The 18,980-nt window shown below is 38.2% G+C and overlaps 1 protein-coding gene across 1 annotated transcript in view; it reads right to left on the bottom strand.

Annotated features, from left to right (window-relative positions):
* cntfr (ciliary neurotrophic factor receptor) overlaps window positions 1–18,980 on the bottom strand; it is a 224,814-nt gene that overhangs the window by 27,318 nt on the left and 178,516 nt on the right. Inside the window, exons 5-6 of the mRNA XM_062434051.1 lie at window positions 7,215–7,332; window positions 3,406–3,572 (exon numbers count right to left, since the gene is read on the bottom strand). Of these exons, the coding sequence (XP_062290035.1) occupies window positions 3,406–3,572; window positions 7,215–7,332 (285 nt within the window). The remainder of the gene's footprint in view (window positions 1–3,405; window positions 3,573–7,214; window positions 7,333–18,980) is intronic.

Below are 18,980 nucleotides of genomic sequence, written 5' to 3'. Positions count from 1 at the left end.
CATTTAGAACTATGTTTGTGCCTCTGGGGATTAAAACTAAAATGGTGCAACTGGTCTTCAGAAATCAGTTGCTTTCCTTGAGTTTTGTTTTGTGCATGGTGGTAATTAGTGCATCTCTTGGTAAATATGCCTCTAAACATCTGCCAGCTCTGGGAGTGATTTCTTTTTTTCTTTTTTCCCCCGACCTTGCTTTTATAGAGAGCTGAGCCTACCTTCCCTGCTGGGATCAGCAAAATATAACAACAGACAATATTTTGCTAAACACATCATCTCAAATTGCAAATCAGCTTTTCAGTGTAGTCTGGGCCACCAATTTGGTAATGGTGGATATTAAAAAATGAGACAGGTACTGTATTGAAAATAGAATTGGGCTGTTTTTACTAAATATTTTGAGCTGGCTGTCACATTACATTTCTAATCTAGGTATCCCAAAGAAGGCAATTATGCTGAAAAATAAAATGCAATATTTACAGCATATTACAAATGTCAATAAATACTAAAATCTACTTTTACTGGCTTCTCCTGAGATCTGCCTCACTTCACTCTCTCCCAAAACCTACTACAGATTAACTGCAAATTAAACCTGAACATGATCTCGCCACCTTTGAGTATGAATTGAAAAGATGACAGGTGACAGATGAGTTCATGATGCTATTAAAAAAAGTTACTGTAGATTCATTGACCCTTTATAAGTATGTTACAATATATTTAATCACAATGAATGAGTGCACTCATGTAGGCTAATGTCAGAGATGACAAAAAATACTTTGTTGTAAGCTTCAACGATTTAATCATAGAAGCCTTTACACTTAGACAAGATAAATTATCGTTTGATCATCTTGGCACTAGAAAGCTTTAAGTTATCATTTGATGATTCAGGAGCTTCCTTAAGGGTTCTCTTTGTAACTGTACCCACAGCATGCACATGAGAGGACACACACACACACACACACACACACACACACACACACACACACACACACACACACACACACACACACACAGTCTCATCTAATTTCATCCCAGCTTCGGTCGGATGAACAAGGACAGTTGAGAATCGTCTTACTCCCACTCAGAATTCAGAAGTGCACCAGGAAGCATGAAATTGTTTTATTTATTTACGATCTGCCTCATTGTCCCCTTAAAATGAATGTGACTTACAACTTAGAATAGCATGACAAAGACTTTTAACAATGCTGGAACGCAGAGGAGAGAGACCAGGGCTGTGAGAGGGTAAAAAGTATGAAAAAAACCCCAAACAAACTAGAAAAGTAAAGAAAAGATAGGAAAGGGGAACAACTACGTCCACACTTATTTTTATAACGTTGAAAACATATTATAATTCTGCCCTTTCAACCTGCATTTCCATCATAAAAGAAATCCCAGATCTTTTGTGCACTTCAGCGCTCAGATACATTTGCAAACGGCTGGTCTTATGTTCAAGTTCAAATGGAAAAAAGAAACAGCTGTGAACTGCCCTTGGTTGCATTTTGAAATGTCTGTTGCCTCTGACTTTCTCTGATCAGTGACAACAGTTGTGCTATTGCATGAACAGTTATTATGAAACTAATAGCGAGCAATCATAGAGAGAATTGGAGGCAAAACAGGCAAACTGTCATATCTACCCATGTAACGTTCTAGATTGTGGCAGTAACACACCATTTTATTGGTTTATAGCTTAAATTCCACTCAAAGATTAAAAAATGAAGAAATTATAGCTTTTCAATCCATTTAAAAATATTAGTGTGGATGGTACACATTTGTCACACAAATGGCAGTTTCAAGTTCATGTGCGTTGTTGTGGCCGCAGAGGAAACATGAGAGAGGAAAGAGGGGGAGGAAAAAAAAGGAGGTAAGAGAGTAAAAGCAGTACAAAGTCACAAGAAGGGCATGTGGGAATGAAAGAGAAAGCAGAGGGAAAGAAAAGAGCAGTGGGGTATTTTGCTATCACCAATAGTTGAGGGATATTTCCTCAGCCAAGGCGCTAATCCGGCTAGCATTAGCATTTTCATGAGTCCTGTGTCCGGGGCTTGGCAGAGCATGTCACTGCCTCATTTGGTTACTTATGCACACACACACACACACACACACACACACACACACACACACACACACACACACACACACACACACACACACACACACACACACACACACACACACACACACACACACACACACACTCTCTCTTTTTTCAATACCTAACCCTCTCAACCGACACACTCCACACAATCACTCACAGCCCTGTTGGTGTCTGTGTGTGTTTATGCGTCATGCACACCCATATTGGGCTCTAAGCAATACAACCGAGCTGAAAACTGCTGGCAGCACTTCCCTTATCTATCAAAGTACTCCTCATTCCTTCTTTAAAATGAATTTCTCCTCTTCACTGCTTTCCAGTCTCAGTTGCTTATGAATTCTACGTAGCCTTCTGCAGCCTAAGTGAACAAAAACTAGTTTTTTCACACTACTTACCACATGGCCATTAAAAAATAGAGAGAAGAAACTAACTTTCAAGTTTAATTTCGTACATTAAATGTGACTAAAATGTGTGTACATGGCAGCTGGTGTTTGGGTTATCAGGCACTTTTCAGAGAGAATCCAAACCATTGGCTTGTGACTGTCACATCCCACCCGAGCCTCAATTAAATACTGTTTGCCGCAGAAAAGGTCCAGAGGTAGCATGTTCATTATCTAGTGCATTTGGTAATGACAAGAGTGCACAGTCAGTGGGTTTCTCGCTAATGGACTATGCTGATGTTTAAAGAAAAAAAAGCTGTGCACTCTCCTTTCAGCTGGGTGACATTTATTTGGCCATTGAAATTTCAATTTTCTTTGTCTTTCTGGCTCCGAGCATTGCTGTGTGTGCAGCAAGTCTCCAAAGGGAACCAGAAGTGAATGAAATCAACCATCTGTGGCCAAACAAATGCATTAATATTGCTCAAGGGTTGGCATCCTCAAAGAGATGCCTTGACACTTTGCATTTTTGTCCAAATTTGTCAGACTGTGTGGGAAAAGGATCATAGATTTGTCCCTGAACTAAGTAAAAAAAAAAAAAAAGTAAACATGAATGAAAAACGTTAATATTCATCAGCCTTAAGGAGTAATGAAGAAATATTTGTAGAATTTTTAAATTGGGAGTGTATTCCCTTTGAACCCTATGGGTTCCAGACCCAAATTAAACCAATTCATTCTGAGCAAAACCTCATCAGGAAATAAAGTGTTTTCACCAGGCTCAGCAGTGAAAAACCTGTAATTTGTTTTGTATCCAAACTCAAATTTTGTCCAAGGTAAATTCATTTGGCCATCTTCTGCCACCATAACAGAATAAAACAGAGCACAGGCAAAGTAATGAAAAATGGATACAGCATAGTCAAACATATCTTGACACAACATTTGCCTTACCTATGTTGGATTCTTCAAAAGAGGTGGTTGTTGAGGCTTTCCCCAAGGCGTTGACTGCTGTCAAGTTCACTGTGTAGGGGTAACTGGAGAAGACCTCAGGAAAACGTACATGACAGCGATTCTTGTGTACTGGATCTTTCTGCACCTCCAGTGAGCGCTGGTTATGTCTAGAGAGAAAAGGAGAAACACGAAATAATAGGATCAGATGAAGTGTAACAAGTTAAAGAAGTTAAACATAAGATATGGACAAGTGTGGGACATAATAGAAGATGGTTTTCTCCTCGTTTTTAGAGGCTTCATACAATCTTCATACAAATTGATGTGGAAATGTAGAGAGGGTAGGAAACTGCTATTTATAACTGCCATTTTTTTCTGTTTCCAAGAGACCGAATGTTACACCTGAAAGCTGGCACATAACTCTAATTCTGACACTGAAAACTGCTGACGAGTCGTCCTGCTTCACAGAACAGGACATCTTAGGTTTGGGACATAGCCAGACATCTTTTACTATCTTACTTTATATTATTTTGTAATTTTTTTTAGCTGGCTTCTAGGCAGATATATGCTTTAACAACTTAATTTTACATTTGCTTCTAGGCTAAAATCTGGCATGACTTTAAAGGAAATCATAAAATCATATAATCATAAAAATCTGCCAACTTTTGTGAGGTATTAGTGAATCAGAATTCCAGAGGCCAGCAACAGAGCTTCCAAGGACATGTAACAGTTCTCACCTTGATGTGATGAAAGTTTTGTGTGAATCTTTGGATGTTATGCATTTTATTATTCAATATTTAACTGAAGATTTAATTAATTCCTCAACTAAGTCAATGTTCACTACCCCATAAATGAACAACATGGGTCAAAAATGACCAGTATGTATTCTCACCGTAATTTGATAGGAACCATTGATTTGTTCACATATTTGTAATTAGGAACATATTTTATTGACCACTCCTCTCAAGGTCATGGTTTCACCTATTTACAAGGTTGCCTTGCATCTCAGAATATTGTTGTGTTTTAGCTACCTAGCTGCTGACCTAGGGTGCTTTCGCTTGTAAAGTGAAAGAGAGATACTGTTGACCTGTTGTATTCTACCAAGTGAATTCTAGGTAAAATATAACCAAAATAGAATACAATTGTTTGAAAATATGACTGTAGATCCATTTGAAAATACTGAATTGTGTTTTGTTCCTTTTCTAACATCGTCGACATGGCTGGTTGCAATCTTGCCACTTTGAGGCAATCTTGGTGCCAAGAATGCTGAAAAGTGACTTCAACTTTAAAAAGACATTGTATGCTCTTGGCAGTATATTTGAGCTGCTGTATTAATATTTGAAACTTTTTCTGTTCCAGTCAAGAACACATTTCCACTGAGGAAAACTCTCCATCTGATTACTAAACTGTCATGACAGGGGTCAAGTTCTGAAATGTAGTGGAGTGGATGTATAAAGCATTGAATGGAAATACTCAAATACAGTAGAAATACCTCAAAGTTTTACAACACTTGATTAAATGTACTTAGCTACTTTTCACCACTGTATATGATAATGTATTCTTTCAGATCCCAACCCATATCCAAAGCTATGAAAATACCAACGGTGTGCTGGGAACACCCCGGGCGCTGCACTGGGCACATTTGACTGTGATCTGCATTACTAGGTTCTGCTAGGTTGTCGTTTTTGACCTGTGTTGGGCATTAAATGAATATGAATATGTTGAATATGTTGTGCATCGGAGGGTTGAGAAGAATGTGGAACTGGGACACGATGGGATGTAAAATCGCTGCTAATTGTTGCTCTGCTCTCGTTAAGACACTGACCACTGTTTCTCTGTTGTCCTCTTCATCTATGCATCTCCCTGTCCCACTCCTCATTATCATTCAAACATAATAATATTGGTATTGCAACATTAATGAAGGCAGTGTACACCTGCTGTGGAGTGAGCTGCGGGACTGTGATCTGGGAATATCAAAGAGAACATGCTGGAGATAGACTACGGGGCTTTTCCCGATCTTTATTCAAGAGCATGGCGTTTTCAGTTTGAAACTATGAGTTATTGATTACATGTTTAGACTCATATAACTCCTGCTAGCATGCACATTTGCTCTGCTCAAACTAGTACTCAGATATTGTTGCTTGCACAGATTTCCTGCTCTAGCTTCAGTCCTTCTTCTCGCACTCAGGGTGCTTGTGTCTTGGGTGAAAGGTCTGCTCTTGGATTTTTTGAGTGCTCTGTCAAAATCTCCCAGCCAATAGAAGGACAGGTGTAGTGCTGACCAGTGAAATGATCCCTGCATTGTGTTCCTGTGTTCGCTTTACTTCTTAGAGAATCCTTGACAGGCATTTACTCTTTAACCGGGTTCATCAATCCCCACCCTCCAGGGCTTTTTCTCTTACTTATTAGGGGCTATTTGAGGGCTATGTGAGGGTATGGTTTCACAGGGAAAGCATTACAAAATCTGAAGATGTCCACATATTTTGAGTAAGTTGCACCTACTGTTGAAACATGCCTGGATGTTGAGGAGAGTTAGCAAGGAAGGATGAACTACAGAGTGACACCCGAATGATGCCTCTTTCTTACAAATAAATGATCTTTTTCACCATTCATTTTGTTTTTTAAACATTTTCAGTTTAAATGTTTCTGCTAACTTTCTCTCATCTGCTTTGCATTTAAATTACATTACACAGGAGCTTGGGTTTAGAAGTTTTCCATCATAGACTAATATGTGGCACAACAATGTAAAACCTTTTCTTTTTTTCTGTAGGTGCAGTGATGTTTAAATTTACTCTGTATTGAATGAAGAATTCCAACATTTGGTTGCTGGAAGCTTGAAAGTAGTTTTGTTTAAAAGAAACACGCTTCACTTAAAGTCTTGAAATATTTGGCTTAAAAATGCACATATAGTACCAAAGTTGAATGTCTCATTAAGGATCCACAAAAATCTGAGGGAAAATAAACATTCATAATTATTAGAAAACCTGGTGAATTTTGCTGCTTAGACATGACGTTTTGATTTAACACCGGTCACTGGCTAACTACAGTAGCTAACGGCTGAGTTTCCATGGTGCATAGCCACACTTCTAACTCACTAAGCCTCGACTCCAACATGGTAAATATAATACATTTATTACACATACTGTTATCAATAATTGAGGCAGGAGAATAGCTTAACATAAGACATACCGAGTAAGAGAGAGCAGGAGAGTGAGAGGAGAGAGTAACGCCATCGCTAACTGCTAAACTAAAGTAACTAGCAGATTTGAAAAGCATAACTGTGGGATTAGCAAGAAAGTTATTAAAAGACTGCAGCATGTCACGTTGTTTATGATTGGTTCACGGAATATATTGCGTAGTTCTCAGATATCTTACAATAACAACCCCACATTCAAACTCAGTTGCAGGAAATTTTACAAAAACTTAAATGACACTATTTCAAATTTGGATTGAAACTAATTTCCAATACTTTTTGGATGCTTCTGTCATTTACACAAGACCTTAAATTAAATGGTGAGAAAACTATTGTGGATTTGGGTGTTAAGTGGATTTAATAGCAAGTTGAAAGCATTTGTCTGGCTTAATTTATTCCACATTCAATAAGCCATTTTTAATACACAATTTTCCTGTATTTTTTCCCCCCGTATCCTTGGTGTCAGACTCTGTAGTTTGTTTATTGTTGAATTGTTTGTCCTCCAAACCACAACTGTCCTTGGCAAATATCAAAAAAAAAATCAGTTTTAACATTTATTCCTACTGATAACTGTACGTTTGTGTCTTGCACCAACACAAAACAAAACAAATGCACTTACTGAACGTCCACTTCAAAGGTGGTGGGGATGTATGTCGGGTGTGTCTGGTGCCAGCTGCAGTAGAAGCCTTTCGGATAGGTGTTGGATCGACAGGTGATTGTGGGCTCTCGGGGAGGAACTACACATAGAAAAGAAAGCAAGAGGGAAAGGTAGACCGTTAACTTCTTTAAAAAAAGGCAGTAAACAAGGGGAAAAAATACCAAGTACAAGGGTGACACTGAAAAAAGACACATAGATATGAGAGAGATCAACATATCAAAATAACACACATTACATTAATCAAATCCAAAACAGCTGTGCATAATTACATATTTCTTTGTTTAATAATTCATTCTTAATCAAGTATTTCATTAAAGTTGCTGCTGAAATTAAGATGCGTCTCCGGTTATGCTTTATTTGCTTTTAATTTATTTAGTTGTGATTGCCTTTGGATTGTTTTTTTTCATCTATTTTTTATTTTATTTTTTACCACAGATAAATTAAAATTGGGTTCATGGTTGGGGAGGTGGGGGGAAGGAGGGTAATTAAAATCTCTAACAACTTTGAGAAATCATCTTGTTATCAAAATAACAGGTCCTGTTCAATTCAACCAGATTCAATTCAGTGTCAAAGACCTGTTCATCCACTGTCTGTTATTTGTATTTAATGATGACAGTGATACATGTTGTGCCTGAGGGGAACATTTTGAAATTACCAGAATTCAAAATAACAAATTATTTGCATTGTTTCCCCAAGAAAGCAATCTATCCAATCTGACCTAATATCTCTCTAGTTTAAATGATTAAGAATCATGAAAATGAATAGAGAAGAAGCTGATAGAGAATTGATTTGGGGGAGATTGGACAGAGAAGAGAAAAAAGTTAAGCTTAGGCAAGATTAAAGAAAGGAAGGATACTGGAGTGGTAGAGCAAAAAAAGAATAAAGAGGTTGGCCAGAAAAAGTGATGTTACACCAACTCCGGCCTCCTCTAAGATTAGGGTCTTTTCTTCACAGTTAGTCAACCGCTCAATCGTCAACCACTCCCTCTTTCTCCTCACAGCTTTTAACCCTTTGACCCGTTTTATCTCTACTATATATGATATACAGCATATGTAGAGTGTGGCATCACTAAATAAATTCCTGTTATTTTACTAAATAAGAATGAATTGCAACTTCTGATGCTTATGTTTCCCCATTCAACTTTATTTATTTATTTTTTCTTTATTTCTCTTCAGCTTTTTGTCTAAATTTCAGTTTTTTCATCTCATATAGTGCTTCAGTAGTTAGGATAGGTCCAGTATATCGCTATGACAATATAAGGGGCTGGCATTATTAAATACTGGACATCAGCCAGTTGGTGATACATACTCCTGATGATAACCGCTACATTCATTTTTTTCCCCATTTTGTTCAGTTATGTACACCAAGTGTTGAATAGGTGGGATGGGTTAACCTGCTTTTAAGAGCCACCAACCCATTCAGTGCAGACATGGGAAAAACTGCATGAGTTGCTTAGTAGAGCAGGATTTTGCTCCCCTGTGGGGAAAAATGATAGCTCAGATTGTTATTGCAGAACAGGGCTTCCAGGGTGTGGTCAGATAAAAAGGTAATAATTACACCCAACAATGTTACAAAGACTGGTCTCCCCTTATTCATATTTCAAATAACTTTTTCAGCTATCGGCAGTGCTTTGATAACTGTAGTAGTTTAACTCAAGGGACAGTGGAGATTTCCAAAGAGAAGAGTATCATTTGTTCCAGCATCACTTGGTTTAAAATAAAAGTGAGCACATGAGTTTTCTATTCATGTTGCAAAATACATGATTACTTGCAATAGATAACCATAAGCACTGATTTCGGGTATTAGTTTTACTTTCTGATTTCCTGAAGAAGAATCAAGATAAGTATCAAAGCAAGAGGTTTGATACATGATAATGGATAAAGTAGAGGAAACAACACAAGTGGAAAGGCAGTCACTCAGAAGAGACGGACGTACAAAAAGCAGATTTCACTGCTATTTTATTCTGCATTGTAACCTCTATTGGTAGCAAAGCTCCCCAAAAAACACACCTCTCAGAGAATAGAGAGAATACTATATACATTTTTCGCATGATGAATTCTCTAGATGAATTTGTAGTAACAATGTTGGAAGCCTTCCTCTGTAGTTTTGTTATTTAATTAATTAGTACATTTTTTTCTTCTGTCACTTTTAACTTCTTTGCTGATACTTCCCTCTTGGGTAAAGTCTCTTTTTAAAAGATAAAAAACTTGACGTAAAATAGAGTAATGCTTTTTTTATAAGCTCAAGATGTTTCATTGGAGATTAATTTACAATAAACCATTTTAGATACTGTAGCAGCAATGTCTAAAATGATTCTATAATTAGTAATAATCATATCACAACATCTGTGTAGCATCCTTTATGAACGTCTCCCTCAAGATGTTTGCATACTGGGTCAAACACACACGCAGTCACACACACATGCCCACAAGCACAAGGTAGACTTGATTGGCTGGTGTGAGGTCATTTCACTGTCACACACAATCAGCTGTGTTTAAACGGTCGCCACGGCAACTAATTATCCTGTCAATAACTTCAATGATGTGGTGCTGGGGACGACATCCAATCGCACTCAATTAATAGCAGAGACTAATTGGGGCCATCTCGATCAATTGGCTCCTCATCTGAGAGCTTCAGTCAAAGTCAGGAGCACACAACGTAGAACACAAACATAACACACATACTCACATTAATTGTGAGGAATGACACACACACATACACATATTCTTTGTGGAATTAGGTATAATCCATCAAACCAGCTTGTTAAAAACTTGGAGAATTTACAAATTCAACAACAACTAATGATCAAGGTGTTGGAGAAGAGAAAACAGTGATGGGAAGGTTAACATGTATCTTAAAACAAAGGGCAGGAGAGGGAATACAGTCGTGAATAGGTCGAGCATGAGTGTGTGCTCATGCCAGCCATGTTTGGAGTGGTTTATTTGAACTCTGGAGGGTTTGCTCTTTTAATTTAGTTCATTTTGCAAGGCGTGAGTCATGTCAATCAAGCCACCTCTGAGACGACTGAAAGGGCAGTTCTTAGGGCCTCTCCGGGGGGACTGAGGCGCCGTTTGTTATGAGGGAGAACGTGACGTGAGCCATCAATACTAAATGACCCCAGAACTCTAGGGTTTATGTGTACAAGGAGACAGATGTTGACACCTAAATGTCAGCTGGTCTTTGTAGATTGACAGGCAAGGACAAATTAAAAGAAAGGACTAATGCTAATACAGGATACTAAAACTTTGTTAAAGTTAGTTGTATTTCCATGTGATTTACGTTTACGAGCCCCAGTCTGTTTGGAAAGCATCTGTTTGAACATGCACTATTGTATATGGCAGAATTGTAATTGTAATTCTAAAGCTGTGACCATCTTTCTTTTTTATTTGATTCAATGCAGTTCTGATTTTATTCAAGCCAGATTTTCTTAAAGCCAGACGCCACTCAATCACACTTAATTAATCACAGAGACTAATTTAGCTGCAATTTTGGTGGTTAGTGCCTGGTTTGAACATAAATGAACTTAATACCAAGACACATAAACTAAAGATTTCCAAAATTATTCACAGCAAATAAAACGAGTTGATGGAAATGCTAGAGGACAGAAAAGGGCTCCGTGTTAAAATAGCAGAGGGGGGGGTGATGAAAGAGGAAGAAAGGATTGACATGAGATGCGCAGAGGAAAAGAGAAAATATCTGAAAAGAGAAAGGCAAATGCAGGAAAGATGGAGAGGAGATGAGAATAGACAGCGTTCTTTCGTCAAATTAATAATGAATTATTATTACTAATTACTAATGTGGCCTTCTAATAAATGTCAGATTCACAACATGTATGGGTGCACGATAAGACATCAAACACTGTCACGAATCTGTATGCATCAAATGAAAATAAAGCGAGAAACTGAAAAGATAATGCAAAAAAAAAAACAGAGAACAAAGATGATATGAATATTAAAGGAAATAATACAATAATTTAAATGAAAATGACATTGTGCATGTTGTTCTTTTCATGTGGACCCACCAGTGAGATATCACCTGAGTCAGTGGCAGAACAGGACAGCGCTCATGCATAATTGTTATTTGAATTAGTGTGCTTTCATCATCTGGTTTGAATTGCTAAACATTGAATGTGATTTTGGAGATGCTCTTTGTTGGCCTCATGAAACACACACCTGCATGTGCACACATTTGCACATGCAGTGGTTAGTAAGGTTACTTTTAAATGGTAATGGGTCACAGACTCAACTTATTGTAGACTGTGGCTCATAAATCATAATGAGACTCACCAAAAAGAGAAAGAATAAAAGACTTTCTGTTGAGAAGACAGAAGCATGTACATTTTGTGTTTGAGTCTCTGTAGGCTTCACCTCTAGTTTTACCTGTAACCTGGCTTTATTGCAAACCCTTCATTTTGCCATGTGCACTCAGAAAGTACATCTTTCAGGTCAAACGCTAGGGCTTCAGCCTGCTGTCAACACTCCAACACATCTACTACTTTCTCAACTGATGATGTCAGATTGTTCACACATGCCCACAAACAGCAGTCTGTTCTGCAGCCTTTGTTGCTAAGGTTGTTTCCACATGTTATTCATGTCCACTTGCATATTTTGAATCAAATTCGGACTTGAACATGCACAGATGTATTTAAGTAAAGAACGAAAAAAAAAGAGGTAAAATTACTGTTTGTTTACATAGCCAGAATGAGGAACAGCTTCCGGGAGCTCTGGCCAATCAGAATAGAGTAGGGGGCCTTAAAGAGACAGGAGCTAAAACGGTTTCAGACAGACGCTAAGTATGTGAACTGTAAATCATGCAACGATATTCTATTAGAGCCTGAGTATATAAATATAGACCTTGAAATGTGCATGATATGTCCCATTTCAGTTACAGTGAAATAGCAAAAACCCTGTACAGCATCTGTTGTAACATATTTTTAAGTGAAGGATTTCATTTGGCATAATGACATAGTGAGCATTGAGTCTCTGGAGAATCACAGCAATTGGTAGTTTTAAAGAAGATACATCTCCCTCATCATCGGGTGTTCACTCAGGAGAAAAGGTTTTATATTCCATTTGATTCATTTATGTGTTCATATTCAATGTTTTGGAGTGGTAGTTTGTTCACAAATATTTTACTTATAAAAGTAAGTAGCAAAATATATGATAAGAACATATGACAACAGTTACTGGAGCCAAGTAGACCACCAGAACAAACCTCAATTTCAAATCCATTAGATTACATGATCAAAAGTCCTGATGTAGTAAGTCTTGGAGCACTATGGCAGCTATTCTATTTGTTCTTAATAAATTGATAAAAGTAGCTAACAGCTTGTTTACAGTTCTCTCTCTCTTTCATAGAAAGTTATACTCTATCCTCTACTATCCCACTGAATCTTCTTGGTCTCCCAAAAGAGGATCTTTGTCACATGAGGGCGAGCACGCACACACCCGCAGACGCATACACACACACACACACACACACACACACACACAGAAATGTGATGAGGGACAATGACATCCAGTGGCCTGGTTGCTAGGCTGCAGACGCTGTAGTATTTGCTATTTAGTTGTGTTAGCAGCCTCCCTGTTGCTTTGTGTGAGTGTGTGAGTGTGTTAATATGCATCCCTATGTGTGTGTGTGTGTGTGTGTGTGCGTGTGTGTGTGTGTGCACATTCATGTATTTCAGTGCTTGTGTGTGTTGGTAGTGGATTATCTTGCTATGACAACAAAAATGAATGTCATTCCTTCCCTTGTTGCAATTTCTCACTCTTTTCATTTCATTCACTCTTTTATAATAATCATTTTTTTAAAAATGTGGGCTTATGATCTTCAAATATTTCTGGAGTCTCTTTGGCATCCACAAAAAACACTAAACTAAACCTTCCGGGGTCAATATGTCTATTCATGTTGTCCTTGATTCAGTTTTTACTTTCATGGAATCAATTTCGACCAAGAATTATGTTTGCTGAATACAGATAAGTGCCAGACTAACAAACCAAAGATCTGACAATAACAAACCAACCCATCGATCTATTTACCCATCTATCTATTTACGTAAAATGCATCTATCTATCATGCACATCCCTTCCAGTTTAAAATAAAGTTTGTCCTATTAGAAATCCTACTGGGAATATCAGGATCCTCTTGGAGTCTATGCTGCTCCGAATGGCATAACTCGTTTAGGCATATGGCTTTGGTCCCTGCTTGACTCGGCCTGCCAATGCTGGGCTCACTGCATTTTAGATTAGCTTAGTCATGCGTCATGGGAGAAACAGGAATGTAAATAAAAACTGTAGGACAAAGTCATAGAAAGAGAGACAGAGACGCTGTGGTGCCTTTTTGTCCAGACCAGCTGTCGTGGCTAACGGTAATGAAATTGTGGTGTAATATTTTTATCCGGCGCTCTGAAGATATCCTGCAGCGTGTATGCACATTTGAGTGTGTGTGTGTGACAGTATGCCATTAAATTGTGTGTACTGTAATGTGGATATGTCATTTTTACATAACACACATAATTGAAAATACATGCATTTGTGGGTATTAAGCTATGTGTTGTCCATCCAGGATGTGCACTTGAATGTCTTTTTAAAAAAGGGTTTATATATCTCTTTGCTGAGTTATGAGAAGTATATTACTATCAATCAATCAATCAATTGATCAATCAAATTTTATTTATAAAGCGCATTTCATACACAAGGTAAACTCAATGTGCTTCACAACAAATAATCATAATAGAATAACTAACAACACAGTGCAAATGTAAAGTCCAATCAAACACACACACACACACACACACACACACACACACACACACACACACACACACACACACACACACACACACACACACACACACACACACACACACAGACACACCTAACCAAACACTGTCATAAAAAGAAAAGTTTTTAACCTGCTTTTAAAAAAATGGCCACTAATGTGGGGCCTCTGACTATTTCAGGCAGGGTATTCCACCTGCGTGGGGCATAAACACAAAAAGCTGCCTCCCCTTCCTTAGTTTTTATGCGAGGTATAACTAAATCTCTGCTGCCTGTGGATCTGAGGGTTCTTGCTGGTGTGTAATTGATGAGCATGTCTGTTATGTACTGAGGTGCGAGGCCATTTAAAGCTTTGTAAACCAGGAGAAGGACTTTGAAATCAATTCTTGTTTTGATGGGTAACCAGTGCAACGATTTAAGAACGGGAGTGATGTGTTGATATTTTTTTGTTCCAGTGAGAATATGTGCTGCTGCATTTTGAATTAGTTGTAACCTGTGAATACTGGATTTTGGAAGGCCGGTGAAAAGGCCATTACAGTAATCTAATCTGCTTGTTATGAATGCATGGATGATTTTTTCAGAATTGGATTTTTTATTCTTTTGGCACTAATATTTTGCCTAATAGCAGTGATTTTATTTTTAAAGAATAGAGCAAATTGCTCACACTGTTCTATAGACAACAATTCTGATGGGATGGTGGATGGTGGATTAATAAGTCTGTCAATAGTGGAGAAAAGTACTTAACTATTATTGATATTTTCATTAATGATTTTAGAAAAGAAGGACTGTCTAGCCTGTTTAATTGCTTGGTCATATTCATTCAGTTCATTCAGAGTGCCTTTAACCCATTTAACTTACAGTTTCTTGTCTTTGTTTTAGCTTTGCTTTACATTTGCTTAAAGACCGTACTTGGTATGTTTGGAAAATTTTGGATCTCTAAATTGTAATTGAAATGTGGTTAAAAACCCCAAACTTATATAAAACAGAGATATCACAAACTGTAAAAAGAAAGAGCAACAGTGTGTGTGTGTGTGTGTGTCTGTGTGTGTGAGTGTGTGTCTGTGTGTGTGTGTGTGTGTGTGTGTGTGTGTGTGTGTGTGTGTGTGTGTTTCTTATGTGCGTGTGAGTGAGTGGGTGTGCCCTTTATTGCAATTCTATTTGATTATACAGAACTTCCAGTCTAGTTTATACAATCACTGAGATTAACTTACTCATTCAACGCAGATGAATTGAAGCACATGCATCTGCACACTGAGCTCTCTTTCCTCTCTTTTGCTTCTTTCTCAGTTTTATTCTGCATCTATCTTTATTTCATCCTCCCATCCACTCTCTTTCTCTTGTAGTCACTGGTCCAGAGCTGCTCCTCAACATGAGGGAGTGAATAGGGGATCTGCCAGTGCACACACATATAAACACACACACACACACACACACACACTGCACAAAACAATGATGCCCTGGCATTCAAGGAATGTCTCTCGGCCAATTGGAAACAGCCGTGTGTAAGAGATGAATGAATGAAAGGAGGATGAATACCTTATGAGAGCATCAGGAGTTGATAAGTTAGACAAAGGGAGACAAAGGTGGAGAGAAGAGCAGCAAGTGTGACTTAAAAGCAGAAACTGGGGTATATAGGCTGATAAAGAGGTTAGATTAGATAAATTATCTGCTAAACTATGCTTTCCTATTCCTAAGAATCATGGCCAAGCTGTAATAAACCAGAATTACCCTTTAAAAGGACTGACGAAAGGTGAAAATGAAAGATGTTGACAGGTTTCCATTGACCTCAGAAGCTGTGGAGGTCAGACGCAGGAAGACGACTATTATACCTGGACACTTAGATTACCTCCCGGCATGTGTCTCACTCTCACACACACACATGCACCCACTTAGCCAGCTGACATCACAAATCTTGCTCAAAGCTTGGAAATAACAGGTCATGTTTCACAGGAAATAAAACAAGAGTCTCAAGCAGCTTCACACGTATAAACACAATCTCACCTCAAGCGCTGACGGCCAAATTGTTTGGGCATTTCAACTGCTCTCTTACTCACGCAAAAAAAAACCTCTGATGGCAAAGGGTGCTATGAGATGACCAATAGGTTTCATTACCACCAACTCACTCTATAATACAGTCAATATCATGTTTTTTTGCATATATAAATTGCAAATTATACAAAAAATATATTTTTAAGATGATAAGAATGGAAAGCTTTCAATCCCAAGTGCTTAGCCAGTAATCATTACGTAAGGTTGATGGTTTATTGAATTCTCTCCTTTATGTGCTGTTCAGTCATCATCATTGTCATCATATGGATTATGACTTTCAGGCAAAGAAATATATCGTGATGTAAGATTATTAGCGTTTTATTCCTATTTGGATGTGATTTGGTCATGAGTGTGCCAAAGTTGCCTCAGACCTCTGCAAAAACTATTGTACTAGCACCGCATCAAGAAGCTTATGGAAGGCCAGGCATTCCTTTCATGCTACTTCATTCTTACCATATTTCATTATTATTTATCTTGACAGCACAGTGAAGATTGCCAGGAAAGTTGGGAAACAGCGTAGTGCCACTCATGAGTGATTTGTTCATTTAAAAGTAATCTTCTTAGAGAAACTGGGATTTTAACTTTTCAAGCTGTGACCTCACATGCCTGGACCCTTCGCCACACATTTCGATTCTCTTTGGTCGTTGCATTACTGCGACAAGAAAGGACGGACGAAAGCAGTGAAGTAAAGTCCTCTGAGTTTTTCCCGATACATAACTGATTACTGAGGAGAAATTATTCTTTTCGCTTTAAGGATCAGATGGTCTTGCACTCTTTAAAGCAGGGCCTGGTTAAGGATTAATTGCTTTTGTCAGGGACACTGCAGCAGGTCAAACACACAAGTCTGGGACAGTGTCACACTGTAAGTTATCTACAAGTGCTCTCAAAAACTAAGGTATCAACAGTCATCATCTTTCTTTTTCAAAGTTGGAGATGGAGGGCAGACCAATTATTTCCCCCTGCTCTTCCCTTGCTGTCTATCTGGCCAACTCACCAACCACTTTTTTGTGTAAGGAGTGGGTCAAATGATCAGCACTTTCTACATAGCCCTTTACTATACTTTCCACTTAAAGAAAGCTGGAGATAAAGTATGCACTGATAGTTGACACTTGGAGAAAGTTGTCGACGAAGAGAAGGAATAAGGAGGAAAGCTATTGTAGTTGACATAATGAAACTAGAAATGGCCATTCCATCAAAGGAAATCCTGCCAGTATCATTGAGTTACTGAGTTGGTGGCGTTTTACTGTGCAAAATTGAAATTTGAATGTGTTAAAGCTAGGTTGAGTTGAATCTCTACTTTCACCAAGAGGTAAAGCTCCATGCCACCATGGCAATAACAGCTTTAGGCTCTGACACTGCCGTGACAATTGCTTCTTAGCTGTAGTGTCCATGATGGTGAAATGAGTGACAAGCTGGAATTGACCAATCAGAGGTGTCAGTCTGCCAAATGCACAGACGGCTAACTGCCATCACTCACATAGAGAGAAAGAGAGATCAGACAGGCAGGTAACAACTGAATTCCCAACATCTGAATCGACACAACTGACTCCTTTAAATTTAGCTGTCACACTCAAAGCTAGACATTAAGACAGACAGACAGAGAGAGAGAGAGACAGACAGAGAGAAATCAAAAGTGTCTGTCCTGTAAAGCTTGAGGCCATGATTGTGAATTCAGCCAGCTGCTTTGTGCAGGAGCGCTATGTGCTGTCTTTTTATATATACCATGTTCTCTTTATGGAGTTATGAAAGGTGTCACATTACTGTGGATGCACAAAGGCTCATTCTGCACAGTCTGAAACCCTTAGATACACATATATACTGATAGAGAAAGGGCAAACAGGCAGCTGCACACACACTGTGACTGCCTGAAAGAGAGAAAGCATGATAGAGCACACACACACAATGATAAAAAAGAGAGACAGTGTTTTAGCAGTTCTGCACACCTTGGGGCAACAGCAGTGATGCTAGGTAATACTGTAATGTTATTCTAATGGAATGTTTTTACAGAGACTTAAAGCTACATGGTTTCTATCAGGACCTCCACACACCAGCTGTGCACTAGCCGATCTAACCCAGGCCTCCTGTCAGATCTCAGCTCTTGGCAACATCAGTGAAAACTAGAACTGACTGCAAAACCATGAGACCGTCACCTCAGCTGGATCCACAAGAAATTGCTAATAGAATATCAGTTCTGTTTGTATAATGACACAGAGATGGGTAAATTCATATAAAATTTAGGTTTAGCATTTTTGGTGGAAATAATTGGTTCCACAGACTAAACCCGTGAAAGGAGAAGCTGAAGATTTAGCCTGAGACTGGTAGGCCCAGTATCGTTCAACAGATTGTTGCCTAAAGTAGGGGCAAGCAAGTAGGAATTATAATAAATTGAAATGCAGTGGTATTACATCATGACGTTTTGATTATATAAGACTTGGCTTTACACATGAATGAATCCAAGCAAACTGCAATTAAAACCAAACTAACTTTCTAGGGTAGTGTGAAGAATAACAGTGGAACAGCTTTGGAAAAAAAAGTCCATACTGTATGTATCAATTAAAAAATGTAAACAAAATAATATAATTGTGAAAGGTAGGTTGTGATCGGGTTAGAATCACCTGTGCAAGGCAGCAACCTAGAGAAAAGAAACCATAGTACTGGATAACTAACTAATAATACTACTAACTCAGCTCCCCAACACTGGCTAATTCTACTCATCTTGTATCTGAATTATACAGTATCATAGCTCATGTTAATAGACATGTTAATGGAATGTCTTGACATTGAAGAGTCATTCTAAATTACATGTTGTAAGGGAATTATAATTCATTCAGCCCCTGTACTGTTTATACAGTGCCAAAATTTGATGTGACCTTTTTCCTCCAGTGTTGTTAAATTCACT

The sequence above is a fragment of the Scomber scombrus genome, chromosome 15, assembly GCF_963691925.1.
Source record: "Scomber scombrus chromosome 15, fScoSco1.1, whole genome shotgun sequence".
NCBI classification, from domain to species: domain Eukaryota; kingdom Metazoa; phylum Chordata; class Actinopteri; order Scombriformes; family Scombridae; genus Scomber; species Scomber scombrus.
This window is presented reverse-complemented; position numbering and strand designations above follow the sequence as displayed.